The 17201-nt window shown below is 39.1% G+C and overlaps 2 protein-coding genes across 3 annotated transcripts; one reads left to right on the top strand and one right to left on the bottom strand.

Moving 5' to 3' along the window:
• Positions 1–106: 106 nt before the first annotated feature.
• On the bottom strand, positions 107–3961 carry zc3hc1 (zinc finger, C3HC-type containing 1). The gene is made up of 11 exons (XM_089127052.1): positions 3794–3961; positions 3193–3294; positions 2676–2827; positions 2507–2590; positions 2290–2417; positions 2061–2209; positions 1727–1979; positions 1398–1601; positions 996–1208; positions 843–910; positions 107–711 (listed from the first exon to the last, which is right to left on the bottom strand). The coding sequence occupies exons 1-11, from the start codon at positions 3925–3927 to the stop codon at positions 579–581; spliced, it is 1620 nt and encodes a 539-aa protein (XP_088983178.1). The 5' UTR covers positions 3928–3961; the 3' UTR covers positions 107–578.
• A 215-nt stretch (positions 3962–4176) lies between these two features.
• On the top strand, positions 4177–17201 carry klhdc10 (kelch domain containing 10). Of its 2 annotated transcripts, XM_039668077.2 has the most exons (10): positions 4177–4655; positions 11229–11321; positions 13282–13503; positions 13624–13778; positions 13909–14057; positions 14230–14314; positions 14549–14615; positions 14725–14772; positions 14867–15006; positions 15098–17201. In XM_039668077.2, the coding sequence occupies exons 1-10, from the start codon at positions 4571–4573 to the stop codon at positions 15305–15307; spliced, it is 1254 nt and encodes a 417-aa protein (XP_039524011.1). In that variant the 5' UTR covers positions 4177–4570; the 3' UTR covers positions 15308–17201. The 2 variants fall into 2 exon arrangements, with proteins under 2 accessions (XP_039524011.1, XP_039524012.1); XM_039668078.2 differs by lacking the exon at positions 11229–11321 and having other exon boundaries at positions 4370–4655.

The raw sequence follows: 17201 nt of genomic DNA, 5'->3' as shown, positions 1-17201 counted from the left end.
CTAAGGGAAGGTAATATTGCATTTTAAAAGCATGTAAAAGCCATAGGAGTCAAAGGTTTAAAAAAAAGTGGAGTATCCCTTTAAGACAACATCATGAAAAACCATACATAGTGAAAACCAGCAGAAGGAATATGTTTATTTCAATTAGGCAGAGATACCAAGAATTGCATGCATGACGAAGGGCACTACAGACAGCACTTACAGACAAAGTGATTCAAAAACAAAAGCATTTACATTGGCAATATGGCATCTATTTCAGCTGGCATGTGGGTAAAAGATAAGGGATAAACATCTTTAAAAATGAGATTCAGTCCATTCACATTTATGGAAGTAAATATCATATACCTACTTAAACCAATGCGGAAAAATCCTTGGCTGATCTTTAACCTGAACAACGTCAAACAATGATAAAACTAGCATGTCTTCCAGTTCCAGTGTAGGTCTAGGAGCATCAGTAAAGCTTCCTTAAATTAGGCTAAATCCCTAAAGCCCGAGGTGGCGAGGACTATTCCATGCAAGGTAAATTGCGCTGGCCACTGGTCTGTTGATGTTTGAATGTAGACTGCACAGGCCCAGATTCAAAACAGTGTGTTAAAGTTACAATTTCTGAGAAGAACTCTGCTGGGCTTTCCTGTTCCAAGGCAAGGTCTTTCAGCACAGGCTGCTTTGATCCGTGTGGATTTACTGTCCCTTTCCCAACCAAACCCAATACTGTAAACAAGGCTCACATTATCAAGAAACAATCTGATATGAAAGTGCTGTCATTATTACAAAGGACAGCGTACCACCACTAGAATAATGTCACCAGGGTTTCCCAGGCCACTTTCCAAAGTGTAACTTACTGGCTTGGGGAAGATACCTGCCACTGTCGGAATATCGAGAACACCTTTTTTGATTTGTCACGAGGACCCTAAATGAAAGAAGAAGAAGAAAAAAAAAGTGTTAGAGAGATGAAAAATTATTGTTAGCTTCAACAAATTAGTAATTTGGCGGACCTGAGATGGGCTGGCTCCTACTGGACTGAGGCTTCTTTTCATGGATAAGAACAGGGTGAGCGCTGCTTTCCAGCCTGGTTGAGGGAGTTCTGACTCACAGCCAACAAAGACAGAGCCATCTAGATTGCCCTCCTCTCTTCCCACACTCACCCATGGACACCAGTCTCGGTGCTGGGCTACTGGGTCAAACACATTTCTGTGCAGGGGCCCTTCCTATAACAGATAAAATAAAACAGGCTTAGGCATTTACAATTTGAAAACGTGATGTTTAATTGAAGTTGAAGGGCCATTAAAAACAAATATGCCATTAGGACATCGGGTTATGCAGATAAATAAAATGTAATCAATTACATTGTCCTATAATAATAATAACAGCAATTTATACATAATAATAGCCCTTACAGAGCCACTGGCAGATGAGAGACGCAGGCGTTTTGTCTTTCGCTGTGGACTAGAGGGCACATCCATGGCCAGGTTTTCTCCTTGACCCCTGCTGCGGGTCATTGGTCTCTTGCCCCTGGACAGGGGGCTTGGAAGCTCATCATGTGGGATAGGGGAGTCTCTGCTTCTGGTGCGAAGAACCAGTGGGGATGATGCAGTGTCCATCTATATGCACAAGACAGTGTTGACAATTTAGATGGTTGTGACTCACTGAAGAACATCGAAGTAATATAATGGTCATTCCCAGTTAAGTTTACAGTCTTAAAGTTTAACTTATGCAAAAGACTCACCTGCTCAGAGCGTGTGGAGTCTTGACTACGTAGCTTCATGCGACATGGAGTGGGGGATTGGGATGGTGAGGTGGGCGTACCCTTTTCCCCACTTGTGCCTTGAGTTGGAGTCAAGGCAGTAGTAGATGTTGGAGACTGCGGAGGGTTTTCACCCTCTGAAACAGTCTCCATTTGATAGAAGTTCCACATCCCTACCTTTCTCATGCAGTATGAACAAGTGAGGGTGGGCAGATTCATAATGTGTAGTGACGGGCTAAATGGAAACAAGGCATAAAATGACCCAAATGTTCTGCAAGAAGTTTGCCATTGCTGAATCGTCAAAAGTCATTTTTACCTGGCTGCCCAACCACAGAGGGCTATGATGCATGCTGCCACCTGTACAGGGAGTGGATCTGATGAGACTTTAGAGGGAGAACCACCTTGCTTCACTTGCTCATCTTCAATCAGCTGTAGGAGGACACTTATAACATCTTCAGTTAAGGTCTGAGGAAAAAGAACATTAAAAAATATGACTGCATAGAAGAAACATTCATGGACTTCCCTTTAAAAATAAAGAATAATACCATGGCTTTGAACTGATCTGGCTTCATAGCAGGCAGCTGTTGTTCTAGAAGGCAAGCACTCTTGAAACGTTCTACAAATGCACCGAGTAATATCGTAGGCTCATTAATAGGAACCATCCAGAAACGATCTGCAACACAAACAACATTATTGATTAGCAATGATTGATTTAGATGTCAAACAGGCAGACGACTACAACTAGTGAGCCTCTCAAAATACCTGGACATGGAAAATCTGGCCAGGAACAAAATTTCTCATGTTGTGTTTGAAGCTGCTGTATCAACTCCGAAATCCGTCCTTCATCTAAAAAAAAAGTGAAAATAAATATGTGAATGTGAGCAGATACAAAATATAGCTTAGCTCTATAATAAAGCAGAGCAAAACTTACATTTCTGGAAGTCCAAGGTTGCTTGGATTGATGCACAGAGAAAAGCCTGGCAACTAGAACACCTCAACATATCACAGTCTACATTGATCCAGCCATACCGTGCACATCTCAGCGGCGAGAGCACACGGGGCTTTCCGGCCCATTTCAGACAGTGCTTATGTTAAGGACTTTTCTTTCTTTCTTTTGTTTTGCAAAGGCAATGAATGAAACCAAAGTTGTGATTTTTTTCCTTCATATTTACATATAAAGGACAGGACATTATTAATAAATTGCGGTCAATTCTGATTTCATGGCGACTAAGTCTATCAGGTTTTAAAGAAGGTTTCATTCAGATTAATAAAACAACTAGACATGCAATACAACATCATGAAATCAATTGATTAAAAATAAGTCCAAACAACTGAGTTGATTAGTCTAAAACAGTCATGCAACTTAATATGCAATACAAACTGGCTTTCTCAAAGCCAGCTTCAGGCACCGACACTGATGGGTTCACAGCAACACTCAAAAGGATATGGAGTAGGATTCTACTCTGTTGAAAAATGCTTCTTTGTTTGCTGCCTCACAAGGAGCTTTCCCAAGACCATTTGGAGACACTGTTTTTGGATCCTGCTGAGAACTGAGACATGGAGAGAAAAGTGAATCAACCTTGTGCTGTATTTTCCTCACATAAGTAAAACCAAAGTGACTTACTCCATTACAGGGGAAAAATTCATTTGGAACAAGGTGGTACACCAAGACCAGCTGTCATGCTTATAAAAAAACAACAACAGTTTGACCAGCTGGTACTGGTTTGTTGCTGGTCTAAGAAAAGCCTGCATCAGCAAATTACTAGTTAAAAACTAGCTACAGGTTGACAGGGACTCGGGTAACGTCGTTTGGCTCTAAGCTGGTGGTCTTTAGCTTGTTTGTTGATTTTGACAAGATGGTCAAGAAGATTGCATCAGTCAAAGTCAATTTGGTACAAGCTACAATGTTCAAAAACACAGCTACCGGGGTTTTCAGTAAAAACTTAACTGTTATCCGATTGTAGAATTGGTCACCACCCCAGCCCTGCTTTCTTCCCGCACATTCTCACTTTTTTTGCAACTTCTCTCTCATTATAATAAAACTCTTACCAATTAAACACGTTTTCTTCCGAGGCTACGCCTTCGTTTAGAAGTTCTCGCACTTTCAGGGGAGACACGAGAGGAGATTTGCTTTGTTTTTCGCCGTTTTCTGGGCGATTGGCACGGCTGCCGAGCGCCGCCATGTTTGGTGTCTGTCTCTAAACACTCCCACTACAAGATATCAATTATCAACATTTTTACACAGTTCCGCCCCATCCATTACAAAAGTGTAACGTGGTAACCATTTAAGAAGCTTTTTGTTATTTTGATAAATTTCTTATTTTGATGACAGTCAATAAAAATAAATTATAATATATATATATATATATATATATATATATATATATATATATATATATATATATATATATATATGAGAAGTAGGTTTATACGACAAACTGCAGCATTTTTGTATTATTGGATATTTTGGGTCTGCTTGAAGTATTTAATTCATATGTACCAACATTGTATAACTCAAAACACCCAGCATTTTAGTTTTAAAATTTGACGTTTATCGTTAAGACTTTTATCTTGAAATGCCTAAAAAAAACGTCAAAATTTGGCTTTTTTTGGTGGCCATCTTGAATTGGGTTTAATTCACCAGCGTTTCTGCCTTCACATTCATTGCAAAGGAGACCACGGTCAGGTCCATCTATTTAATTTAAGCGTCTCTTTCGGGGGAGAATGGGCTGAGTTATGCTCTACGATATACCTCTGTCTGTTGAAGGAAACCCCGTTGTCTGCGAGTGCGTGTAGGTGGATGATTTCAGCGTGATTTTTGGAGCGATGTCTGCCGCAGAAGGAGCACACAGCCCGGACAGACTCAATCAGTTTGAGCGGCTGTCTGGAAGGCCCCCGATAAGAGCCGCAGGTCAGTGAGGACTCAGTTAACCGCTTGAATAAGCACAAAACAACAATGTTTTTTTTCCAGGAAAATTAATTTTCTATCTAAATTTCAGTAAGGGTAAAATCTTTCCGTGGCAGGGGCAGCTGCCACCGAGACCTGTCACTCCACCCGTCACCGCTAGTGGCAGCTGTCACTCGACCTGCCACCGCTATATGCGCCTGTCACTCGACCTGCCACCGCTATATGCGCCTGTCACCCAACCTGCCACCGCTATATTCGCCTGTCACTCGACCTGCCACCGCTATATTTGCCTGTCACCCGACCTGCCACCGCTATATTCGCCTGTCACTCGACCTGCCACCGCTATATTTGCCTGTCACCCGACCTGCCACCGCTATATTCGCCTGTCACCCGACCTGCCACCGCTATATTCGCCTGTCTCTCGACCTGTCATCGCTATATTCGCCTGTCACCCGACCTATCACAGCTATACGCGCCTATCCCGTGATCTGTCACGGCTATATGCGCCAGTCCTGCGACCTGTCCCTTCTATACGCGCCTGTCCCGAGTCTTGTCATGGACGCGCCTGTCCCGCGATTTGTCCTGGCTATATTTGCCTGTCCCGCGACCTGTCACGGTTATATGCGTCAGTCCCGCGACCTGTCACGGCTATACGCGCCTGTCCCGACTCCCGCGACATGTCACGGTTATTTCCGCCAGTCCCGAGACCTTTCACGGCTATAGGCTACTATACGCGCATGTCCCGCGACCCGTCACGGCTTTATGCGCCTGTCTCTCGACCTGTCACTGCTGTATGTGTCCCGCGACCCGTCACGGCTATATAGCCTACGCGCCTCTTACTCATAGTTAAATAAATCTAGATATGGGCTAGTTAATATTCTATGCAGCCTATTCTACACAATATAGCCTAGTAGTAGGCCTAATGATTATATTTAATATAGGCTATATGCTGTTTGAGAAATATTTCGAAAAAAAAGAAACTCCTTTTATTATTATAATTAACCTACTATTAATAATTAGCCTATTAATAATTTGCAAATTTCCCCACTGTAAAATAAAATAAAACAATCAGGCGAGCTATCATGATTTCTGGAGCGCGTCTCATAAATGAACTGAAACAAACGCCTATCTAAAGCTTGAAATATGCAAATGTCCACTTTAAACGAATTAAGCAGTCCGAAAGGTACATTTCTCTAAAGCGCAGAGAGATATGTTTAGCCCACACTATAAAACAGTTTATTTAAACAATAAAAATCCATCTTTATTTTTCAGACACATTAATTATGATTAGCCTATAAATCACCTATAAATCAGGGCTCAAATCATCTGTTAAATCATTTGCCTCGTCCCCCAAAATGTGCCGCATGATTCAACCATGCCTCCTGTTTAGATGCGGGATGCATTGCATTGTTTTTAAAATCCTTTTTTTAAAATGGATAATTTCTTGCATTTTCTAAAAAAAACTAGGCCTACATTTAGGCTACTTTTATCTTTAAAGTCCATTTTTAGAGGAAAAATCTCAGTAGGCTATAGGCTACTAAGCGAAAAAAATCAAATAAAATAAAATAATAATAGCACAGTTCAAAAACTGTAAAAGATTTGGTTATAAGTTATAAATAATTGTATGTTAAACATATTACTGTCTTCGGTGAACAAATAATAATTAGCTATCAAAATCCATTTAGCTACATAGGCCTAAGACGCTTTTATCCACACAAAAAAAGAACAGAGCAATTCGTCAAATGTCAGTCTAGACAATAATAATGGGCTAAGATTATAACAAACACAGGTTTTTGACGCATCCAAGTGTTTATGGAGCGCGCATGCATGTCACTGAGTCGCAGCCGCAAACACTAGCATGTTCCTTTCAACAGTGGAACAATTTAAAATAATCTAGCATTTCTGGTCATACAGAAAAAGTACATTAGCCTATAGGCTACATAATACATTATTTGTAACTATACTTTTATTTGTGTAAACTCACAATAACAAGAAAACGGTGTATTTGTAAAATAACAAGAACACGGTGTGTATTTGTAAAAATAAAACAAAACAATCAGGCGCGTTTTTCTTTCATCTCCGGAGCGCGTCTCATAAATGAGCTGAAACAAAAGCATATCTAAAGCTTGAAATATCCACTTTTAAACGAACAAATTCGAATCGAAAGCAAATACCGTCTGATTATACAATCCGAAAGAGATATTTCTCTCTAAAGGTGCATCCTCTTCACAGCGGATATGGAGATGTTTAGCCCGTCACTAGAAAACTGTTTATTTAAACAATAAAAATCCCTCGTTATTTTTTTAGACACATTTATTATGATTAGCCTATAAATCACTTATAAATCATCTCTATGTATGGTTCCCGAGACATGCTCTTCTCATTTAGCACTGCGGGCAAAATATAGTTTTTTTTTTCTAATTTGATTTTAGAAAGTAAATTTTTTTTTCCATATTAATTTGCGAATATTTTAAATGTTTAATAAAGGCAAAAAGTCAATGTTATTTATATTTTGTGCACAAACACTTGGCTACGTCAAAATCTTGTGTTTGTTTGTGATAATCTCAGTATTATTATTGTCTAACCTGTATTATGACTGACATTTGACGAATTTCTTTGTTTCTTTTTTTGATAAAAGCGTCTTATAAATATCTAAATATGTAGCCTAAATGTAATAATAATAGCCTATTATTTGTGTTTATAACTTTAAATGAGTTCACTTAAGACAGGAATATGTTAATCATAAAACAATTTATGAATGTTTTATTTTTATAGGCCTATAACTTTGTGTTATATTTATTTATTTTTTGTATGTGAAGTCCTTTTAAAAACAATGCATCCCGCATCTAAATAGGAGGCCTGTTTGAAATTAATCATGCGGCACACTCTGGACGAGCCACAAATCCGTGAGTACGGATTACAAACCCGTGAGTACGGATTGCGAAAGCGTGGGCACGGTTTATCAATTTGGGTACAGATTGCAAAAACTGAGGGCACGGTTTACAAATCTGAGAGCACGGATTAGGAACTCGTGGGTACGGTGTATTAATTCGTGGGCACGAATTGTTAAACCGAGGGAACAGTAGAATTCGTGAGTAGGCTACACTTTATAAACTGAGGGGACGGATTGCAAAACCGTCACCTCGGATTGTTTTTTTTTTCCCCCACAGGTGACTTCCCGGGCTCCGTAAATAATATTGCGTTCATATTTTGGACTCATCTTATTTTTTTATATAGGCTATGGTTTATTAATATGATTTGTACTGAGTTTGGTCTTTTAATATCACTGTCTTAGTGCACTGAGCCACGAAGCGTTTTTTCACGTTAAGCGTTAGAATGTCCTGAGGGACAGGCGCGTAGCCGTGACAGGTCGCGGGACAGGCGCGTATATAGCAGGGACAGTTCGCGGGACATGCGCGTATAGCCGTGACAGGACGCGGGATAGGCGCGTATAGCCGTGACAGTTCGCGGGACAAGCGCGTATAGCCGTGACAGGACGCGAGATAGGCGCGTATATAGCCGTGACAGATCGTGGGACAGGCGCGTATAGTCGTGACAGGACGCGGGACAGGCGCGTATAGCCATGACAGATCGTGGGACAGGCGCGTATAGTCGTGACAGGACGCGGGACAGGCGCGTATAGCCATGACAGATCGTGGGACAGGCGCGTATGGCCGTGGCAGGACGCGGGACAGGCGCGTATAGCCGTGACAGGTCGGGTGACAGGCGAATATACCGGTGACAGGTCGAGAGACAGGCGCATATAGCGGTGGCAGGTCGAGTGACAGGCGAATATAGCGGTGGCAGGTCGAGTGACAGGCGAATATAGCGGTGGCAGGTCGGGTGACAGGCGAATATAGCGGTGGCAGGTCGAGTGACAGGCGAATATAGCGGTGGCAGGTCGGGTGACAGGCGAATATAGCGGTGGCAGGTCGAGTGACAGGCGAATATAGCGGTGGCAGGTTGGGTGACAGGCGCATATAGCGGTGGCAGGTCGAGTGACAGGCGCATATAGCGGTGGCAGGTCGAGTGACAGCTGCCACTAGCGGTGACGGGTGGAGTGACAGGTCTCGGTGGCAGCTGTCCCTGCCACGGAAAGATTTTACCCCCTCTCCTAAATTTTGTCATAATATAAAGCACAGTTAATTGTGTTTATGACATCTCTCGCGCTGCTAGCCTCTAGTGTGTTAGCCGTATCGCTAATGGTTTTTTGTTTTGATTGTAAACTTTTCAAGTTCGCATTTATTAATTATGACGCGTATCTCATATTTAACTTTGCAAAAGGCTGTGCATTGTTGACATCATGTGATGTCGGCTTTACTGTCAAAAAGTTAGCTTGGGAATTGAGCTTGACAGCTTAATTTGTATTAAGCTGACAGATGTCATACTAAGTCATAGAATATTTGACTGTGATATTAATATTTTTAATAATTTACATCTGCATTTAATGCTTTATTAACTGTTTGATCTTCTTGTCAAGTGAAGTTTAAGCATTCCTCTGTTAAATGTTGATTTACAGACCTAGCTCTACTACTGTTAGAAAGTGAAAATAGTGCCTAGAAATTAAAATGTAGCATAATAAGCTATTGCTTGAACTCTATTTTGTTGGTTTCCAGTTTTAATTTTAATTCGTTTGTCTTGAATAAGCAAACTTGTTTGCAATCATGCTGTACTTCTTACATAGTTATCGACTGAATTAATGCAAGTTTTGGTGGAAATGTGGCATTAAAATATGTATTTATATTTCTAGTTTAAACGTAAAAGTTAAATTCTGTTTAAAAGTTGTAGACTAAATGGTTTTTAATGCACATCGCTTGTATAAAGAATGAATGTTGAAAGGCTTATATTCATAATTACTCCATGTTTAGTGTTATGTTTATAGTTTAGGGATGTAAGTTATTTCACTTGGCCGTTTGTTTGGACTGTTAATAGTGCCACAGATCAGCACATGTGTAAATACAACTCCATGGGTAAATAAAAGGCTGGCTATGTCTGGTTCTGCTCAGAGTCACGGTGTAAATACTTCGTTTCTTTTCTTTTTCTTTTTGTCTTTCAGCAGTAAGACATATGCTAATAATTTCAGGCAGCTGTGGTGCATTAAAACAGTACTCGCAGTGTGACATTAGGACTTTAATGATATTCACACCACCCATCATATGCCTGCAGCTCTAGCCATCTATATCCTCATTCCTGTTTATATGAAGAGCGATTAAATGCCTTTTTATACTTGCTTAAAATCTGCACCAAACAGAATTGATGTATTCGCCACAGGCTTCTTGGGTAAGAAAGAACGCAGTATGTTGTTCTTCAAAGATTGTCCTAATCATGTTTTGAAGCTGCTGAGTTTCATGCACAACATGTCATGCATAATACACACTTCTCAGCTGGAGGCAGCCGGTTCACTGTAAATGTAGCCCTCAGATGATGATTTGCATATGGCAAACCTAAAAACCTCAAATCGAACCATGTGACTTGCTTTTCATTTGGTGCTGTAGTAATCGTCATGGCCTGCAGTTCGTCTTCAGTGGACATCTTCAGTTTGTATTTTGAAGGGGCATACGTTATGTGTTCTCACACCTGGTGAGACTTTTGACCTCCAACCACACAGAATCCAATAGAAACCATGTGGCAATGCTCTGTCAAACATTACCGGGGTGCATTGATCATTTTTATTGTAGTTTATTTGCTGTTGAACCTAAGCAAACCAGTTATCAGTGTGTTTTCAATTGTTACCAAACATTGAATCCAGACATATCAACACAGTACATTTAAACAAAGTTCCAGTGGGCATCATTTTTTCCACATCTGGATAAGTCATAGAATTAAAAGTAGCAGTAGTAGTAATAAAAAACAAATGTAATGCTAGTCTCTAAATTAGTTTGACTATGAATTTCTTTTGTGCAATCTCTGTAAAAATCCTTATCCAGTAATCATGAGAGTGCATGGAAATGAATTGGTAAGAAGGTGTGGGGAATCCTGATTAAAACCTCTAATTATCTTATTTTTATTATTATTTTTGTTTTCATTTAAAAGTCTCTTACCAAGGCGGCATTTATTTAATCAAAAGTACAGTAACTGTATATTGTGAAATCTTACAATAATACATATTCAAAAAAAAAATATAATAATTAATTATATATATATATATATATATATATATATATATATATATATATATATATATATATATATATATATATATTCTATTTTATCCTGGGTATATGTTGTTCATCAAGGATTTTAATTCTGCTTTGCTTTGAGTATTAGTTCTGCTGAACTCTTGAGTATTTTGTGGTCCTGTTGAATGAGTCTCTTAACGTTTTTCATGGTTATTTATTGCACAGATTACTTAAACTGTGGGGCGTGTGGCAGTGAGGAGTTGTTGGGGTTTTTTATCTAGGAAGTGACATACCACCTCACTTTTTTGTACATTAGCCTTTTTTATTTCCAAACCCATTTGTTGACCCCTTGAGTGATGGGCAGGGCGTTTGTCTGTTTATGTTTTTTTCTTTATTTTGCCATTGTCCTTTTGTTGTTGTTATTTTGTCTGTCTGACTGCGGTAATTGTGGTAACAGGCTCTAAGAAGAGAGTTTCCTGGGTACAAGCTCGAAGACTCCTCGGCCAGCCCTGCCCCAGTCTACGGATCCCTAACAGGTTTTTAAGAGAAGGTGGGTAATAGGCGATGTCTGCCTTTAACTGAACTTCAAAAAGAAAACCCACATGACAAATCTGGAAGCCTCCCCCATGCTGTCCCCACCCTCCCTCTCTTCAAAACTGCTCTTCTTCACTGTGGTGTAAAAAAAAAGAAAGAAAGAAAGAAAAAAGACCACCGCTTTTTGCCAGGGCTCTTTCTGCTAAGCTTCATTGTGGGCAACGCTGGGGCAGGATGGCTTGGGTGTTTAAAAAAGAAACGGAAAAGGCCAAAGTGTTCGTCTGGTTGTAAGTGATGTGTGTTGATCCTTTTTATTTTTATTGATTTGTCAGTTTTTATTTTTTCACTTCCATCCCATCCCATCTTCCCTGCGATGCTCTCACTCAGGTGCAGCATCCAGGTTTCAAGGCAAATTCACTGGCAAGAAATTTGCAAGGGTGAGGCTTCGCATGCTGTGATCATAGGTTCAGTGGCCTTTAAACCGTGCAGATCCATTATTTTCAGAGTTTCATAAAGTTGGGTTTCAACTTATCAGTTTTGTACACTGGGGAAACAAACGGATGTGTGGAAATTGTACGTCTTTTGCGCTTTTGGTTAATTGTAATATATTTTTTTAATGTATTACACAATTGAAACAAAACATTTAATAAATTATACTTTCCATTTTTATTATATATTTAACAATGATGCTAATAAAAATAAATGATGTATTGTATTTATATATATTTAATATTTATATTATTCTATATATATATATATATAGATTAATCACATTCAAAATAAAAGTTTGTGCGTAGTGTGTATAATTACTTTGTTTATATAAATACACACACATGCATGTATATATTTAAGAAGAAATGTTCTCAAAGTAGTAGTTACAAATAATATTTAGTTTATTAATAAATGAATAAAAACCTATTTATAAATGGAGTTGTTTCAGCCAAGGTCCTGTTTGTGTATCTGAATCTGCATTGTGTTTGGGGGAGTGGCCATAGCTTCTTTAATATGAATATCTAATTAAGCAGGCCTGGACAAGGAATGAAGGCTTATATGAGGGTTTGAACTAGTGGTTGTTGTTAATTTGGTGTCACCGGTGTGTTCTGTTCACTGTTACCCATGCTGTTTTGTGTTCAATTGTTGTATTTGAAGTCGCCATCGTGTAGATGTTTCTTCTAAACAAGTCAAACTTCAGATATTTATTTGTTTTGTACATATAGATTTGACTCATTTTCAAGCTTTATCTGAGTAAATGAAGTCCAGTTAAGGCTAATCCATTCACTTCTACATGTGTAATATTTGGATCTCATTATGACATTCTAGTGGATTAAATATGAAAAAAATCTGGTTGGAGATTATAAAGCTTACTCAGTTTTAATTTGTATATCCAAGTAGGATGAACATGGTTGGATTTGTTCACTTTACTCATAATAGAGCTGATCTAACTCAAGAAAAGTGTATTCATCTAATATATACATCTGAAATGTGGAAGCATTTTATTACCCAACTGCATACCATAAAGTTAGCAAAATCAGAATGGGTTATGTTTCTATGTTATGGATGAAACTAAACTAATAATGCAGTTTGCATTTTGATTCACAGGTGACTTTGTGAAGAACCAACTTAAATGTGTCTTTAATCTACTTCCTGCTTTCCAGAACTGTCCTGTGGAGGCTTGAATATTGATGGTGTGATTACTCAGAATAATTTGTTGCCTTAGGGCTGGTTCACACAACGTGTCTCGTAGAATGCTGCGTCATGCGCGGGACGCTGCAAAACTCAATGGTTAAAGAAGCCTCCATTCACTTACCAATAGAAGCGTAGCACAGTGGAAGTTCAATCCCAGCAACAAACACTGGATCTCATTTTCCCTCCATCCTTAATCTTTCCTCCTACCTTTCAAGACAGATGCTAACTCACTGAGGACCTCCCAGCTGTTTGTCGTCTCATCACCAATAGGCTGCTGTCTGTCTCTGTAGGTCACAGAGTCCCTCCGGCCCGGAGTGGCCATCGCTGTGTAGCAGACAACACCAACCTCTATGTGTTCGGAGGGTACAACCCTGACTCCGATGAATCAGGCGGCTCAGAGAACGAAGACTACCCGTTGTTCAGGGAGCTGTGGAGGTTCCACTTCGCCACAGGGACATGGCAACAGATCCGCACGGAGGGTTTCATGCCCACCGAACTGGCTTCAATGTCAGGTATTGTGAAAATTATATCTTAAATGGTTTTATTTTATTTTTAGGATGTGCTAAAAAGCCACCGGTATGTCAGGTATTTTATCTTTCCTCTCTTGACCATCTTGTTTGTACGTCACACAGCCGTTTTACACGGAAATAACCTGCTTGTGTTCGGCGGGACCGGAATCCCGTTCGGGGAAAACAACGGAAATGATGTTCACGTCTGCAATGTAAAATACAAACGTTGGTCCCTCCTCAACTGCAGGGGAAAGAAACCCAATCGAATATATGGACAGGTACAAGAACCAAAACAAATTCATATGATTTAACCCATTAATGAAAAGAGGTACACGGTATCCAATGTTTTGTAGTAAACATACTGTATTATGTAGGTTAATTGAGTGATCCCTATTTTGTGTTTTGCAGGCGATGGCCATAATCAACGGCTTCCTGTATGTATTTGGAGGTACGACAGGCTACATCTATAGCACAGATCTTCACAGACTGGATCTAACAACACGTGAGTGGATTCACCTGAAACCCAACAACCCTGCGGACGACCTGCCTGAGGAGCGGTGAGTAGACTCTTTGGATTGTGGTTTGGTTGTAACCGTGAATTGAAAGTGTATTCAATCCAAACTCTGGCTATTCAAAATGTTCATTAAGTAATCGTAAAATAAATCTAATGTTAAAATGTCAGTCTTTGAGCAAATATGACAAACTTCCTTCTAAATTTGTTTCTTGTAGATATAGGCATGAGATAGCTCATGATGGACAGAGGATATATATTCTAGGAGGTGGAACTTCCTGGACTTCCTACCCATTAGACAAGGTACAAATGCTTCCATGAATCACCAAATTAGGTAGTGTTCATTTCTCAAATGTTACATGATTTATGTTTACTGGAAATAATTGGCCTGGCTTATGAAATATAAACACGTCCCTGTGCAAATGGTTCTTAAATTGTCCAATCAAAACTGCTTATGACAATTTACATTAATGAATTAATTTTTTTTTTACCCCAAATTTTATTGTAAGTGACAATTGTCCCAAATCTTTGTATCAGATACACGCATATAACCTTGAAACAAATTCCTGGGAGGAAATCACAACTAAGCCTCATGAACGAATAGGTAAGTAATGAAATTCTCATCTTAATCTTCTTTGACATCTGACAATGAAAAGCACACTGTCAATGTTTTGCATTACATGCTTATTCAGTCCTTTTTTATTATCATTCAGGATACCCAGCGCCACGGAGATGTCATAGTTGTGTGCAGATTAAAAATGGTTAGTTAGTTAGTTAAACTGTTGAATTGAAGATTTTACTCTTTTACTGTTCCTTTTTTCGAGCTCAGCGTTTGATTGTTGTTGTTTATTGCAGATGTATTTATATGTGGAGGTTACAATGGTGAAGTAATACTGGACGACCTGTGGAAAATCAACCTGCAGACGTTCCAGTGGAATAAGCTACCTGCGGTGATGCCTGAACCTGCATATTTCCACTGTGCTGCTGTTACCCCGGTCAGTTTATTTTATTAATTTAGTTTTATGTATTTTATGTCATCCTCAATCATTCATATTTATTCTGTTCATTTTTTTTTCCCCTTCATAGGCCGGTTGCATGTACATCCACGGTGGTGTGGTGAACATCCATGAGAATAAGCGGACTGGTTCCTTGTTTAAGATCTGGCTGGTAGTGCCCAGTCTGCTGGAGCTGTGCTGGGATCGTCTGCTCAAATCTTTTCCGCACCTGGCCCAACTTACCCCCATACAGCTGCTAAACTTGGGCCTCACCCAGGAACTCATTGAACGCTTAAAATAAAGAAGAGGGGGCTGTGAGCGCGAGAGACTATATGTATACGTACTATGTGTGTACTTTTTTTTTTTTTTTGAAGCTGATCATGGGCAGGACAACGGCACTTGACGCCAGCGCGTGGACTCAAGCTCCAGGATCGACTAAGGAACCCCATCCCAACGCAGCCCGCCTTAAAACCAAAAACTGTAGGATGCCTTTTTTTTGTTTTGCGTATGCACCTTTTAATGATTTGAAAATCAATACAAAACATAAATATCCTTTAAAGAGAGGTGTTTTTTCCTCAAACACTATATGGGTCAGTGACCTGAAAGTTTTTTTTTTGTTTTGTTTTTTCTTGAGATTGTACTATTGTTATTTATTGGCCTTCAGAAGTGACATGAGGGACGTTGAGTTGTTTTTACTGATGTATCTTAATTCCTTTCCTGTCAAAGAATTATTTAAGTTTTATAAATCACATCACAGCATGAATATTTAATCAGCAGTGATGTAATTGGGGTTTAATTAGTTTCCAGGCAACTGTTCAGATCACTCCTGAACATATACCAACTTATGCAGAACTATTGATGCCTGGGATTGTGATTTAAGGTTTTACTGCAATGAAAATGGTGCAAACAGTGTTGAAATGTTGAATGTTTTAACAAAATGGCAATTTTTTTGGTTTTCACTGCGAATGTTGATTTTTAGGTTGGACGCTGTTGCTCAGATCTGCAGTTACATCTGCACTTAAGGCACAAACACCAGACAAAGTAATTTGTCTTTTCTTTTTTTTCTTCTTCAAACTAAGCTGTACAGCCATAGCAGAGCTGTTCCCATGTTTCACTCAATTTTGTAAACCAGTCATTACATCACTGTGAATAAGGTGCTCCTTAATTTACTTTTAAAGCTTTTACTGAAATAAAATGTTTGTTTTTCCTTAAACGAATCATCACTCATCGAAGTTTTTAAATCAACACATTTCAGCCAACTGCACACTCATTTAATTGATCTAGTGCCTTTCTGAGCAAGACCTGATAATGTGCTAAATTTAACAATGAGACAAAGCCTTGCTAAAAGCACTTTATTATTATTTCATTTAAATTTTACGCTGACCTAATTTTATAAGAGGTCTATTACAAACATTGACCATTTTCATCAAGCTTTCTAGCACTTGACACATTTACAATAAATTAAAATTTTAGACTATTTCGTGTTTGGTCAGACTCAGCATAATGATATTTTTGGCCTTGTGTATATCTGTACCGTCAAATAAAAAAAAAAAAACTGATAACCTTCCTATCATTTAGCAATAATGTAGCGGAGCATCTCTTTACTATGCGGACCCATTTAAACTATCAAGCTCTGAATTCAAAAACAGTCAAAATGCCAAATACAGTATCTTGAATTCAAAGTTCATGCATTTCATTTTAACATGTTATGGTTTGTGGCCATGTAACTACATAGGCACCAGCAATTGATGTAGTTGAGTAAATTGTTACATTTCTAATTGCTATTTTAACACCCTCTGTATCTGTAGCTTCATTCTGGAATTTGGTCACATACATGCTTATAATGTGTGCCTAGCCACCACTTTCTGCCATTTTATTTATTCATGACTGGATTCCTATTTGCATGGGTCAGGATTTTAGGGTGCTTTGTCATTCAGGCAATGTGCAGACTTTGACAACTCCATATTTATGACTTTCATAGAAATGATTTCGGCAACACAGCGGAATATCTCACTCAGTCTGCATGGCGTGACAGGAGTTCCTACATTACTTTGCGTTTTTTGAGACAAGGGGTCTCGCTGGATTTCAATTCCTCAGTTGTGCAGCAAATGTTCAAGGTACTTACTGGTTACCTGTAACTTGTGTACCAGTTTTGTGTTTTATTGTTGAAAAATGAATAAACTTGTTCAAACTGC

This window comes from Pimephales promelas, chromosome 24, assembly GCF_988280905.1.
Source record: "Pimephales promelas chromosome 24, fPimPro1.hap1.1, whole genome shotgun sequence".
NCBI lineage: Eukaryota > Metazoa > Chordata > Actinopteri > Cypriniformes > Leuciscidae > Pimephales > Pimephales promelas.
The sequence above is the reverse complement of the archived record's forward strand: the minus strand, read 5'-3'. Positions and strand labels throughout refer to the sequence as shown.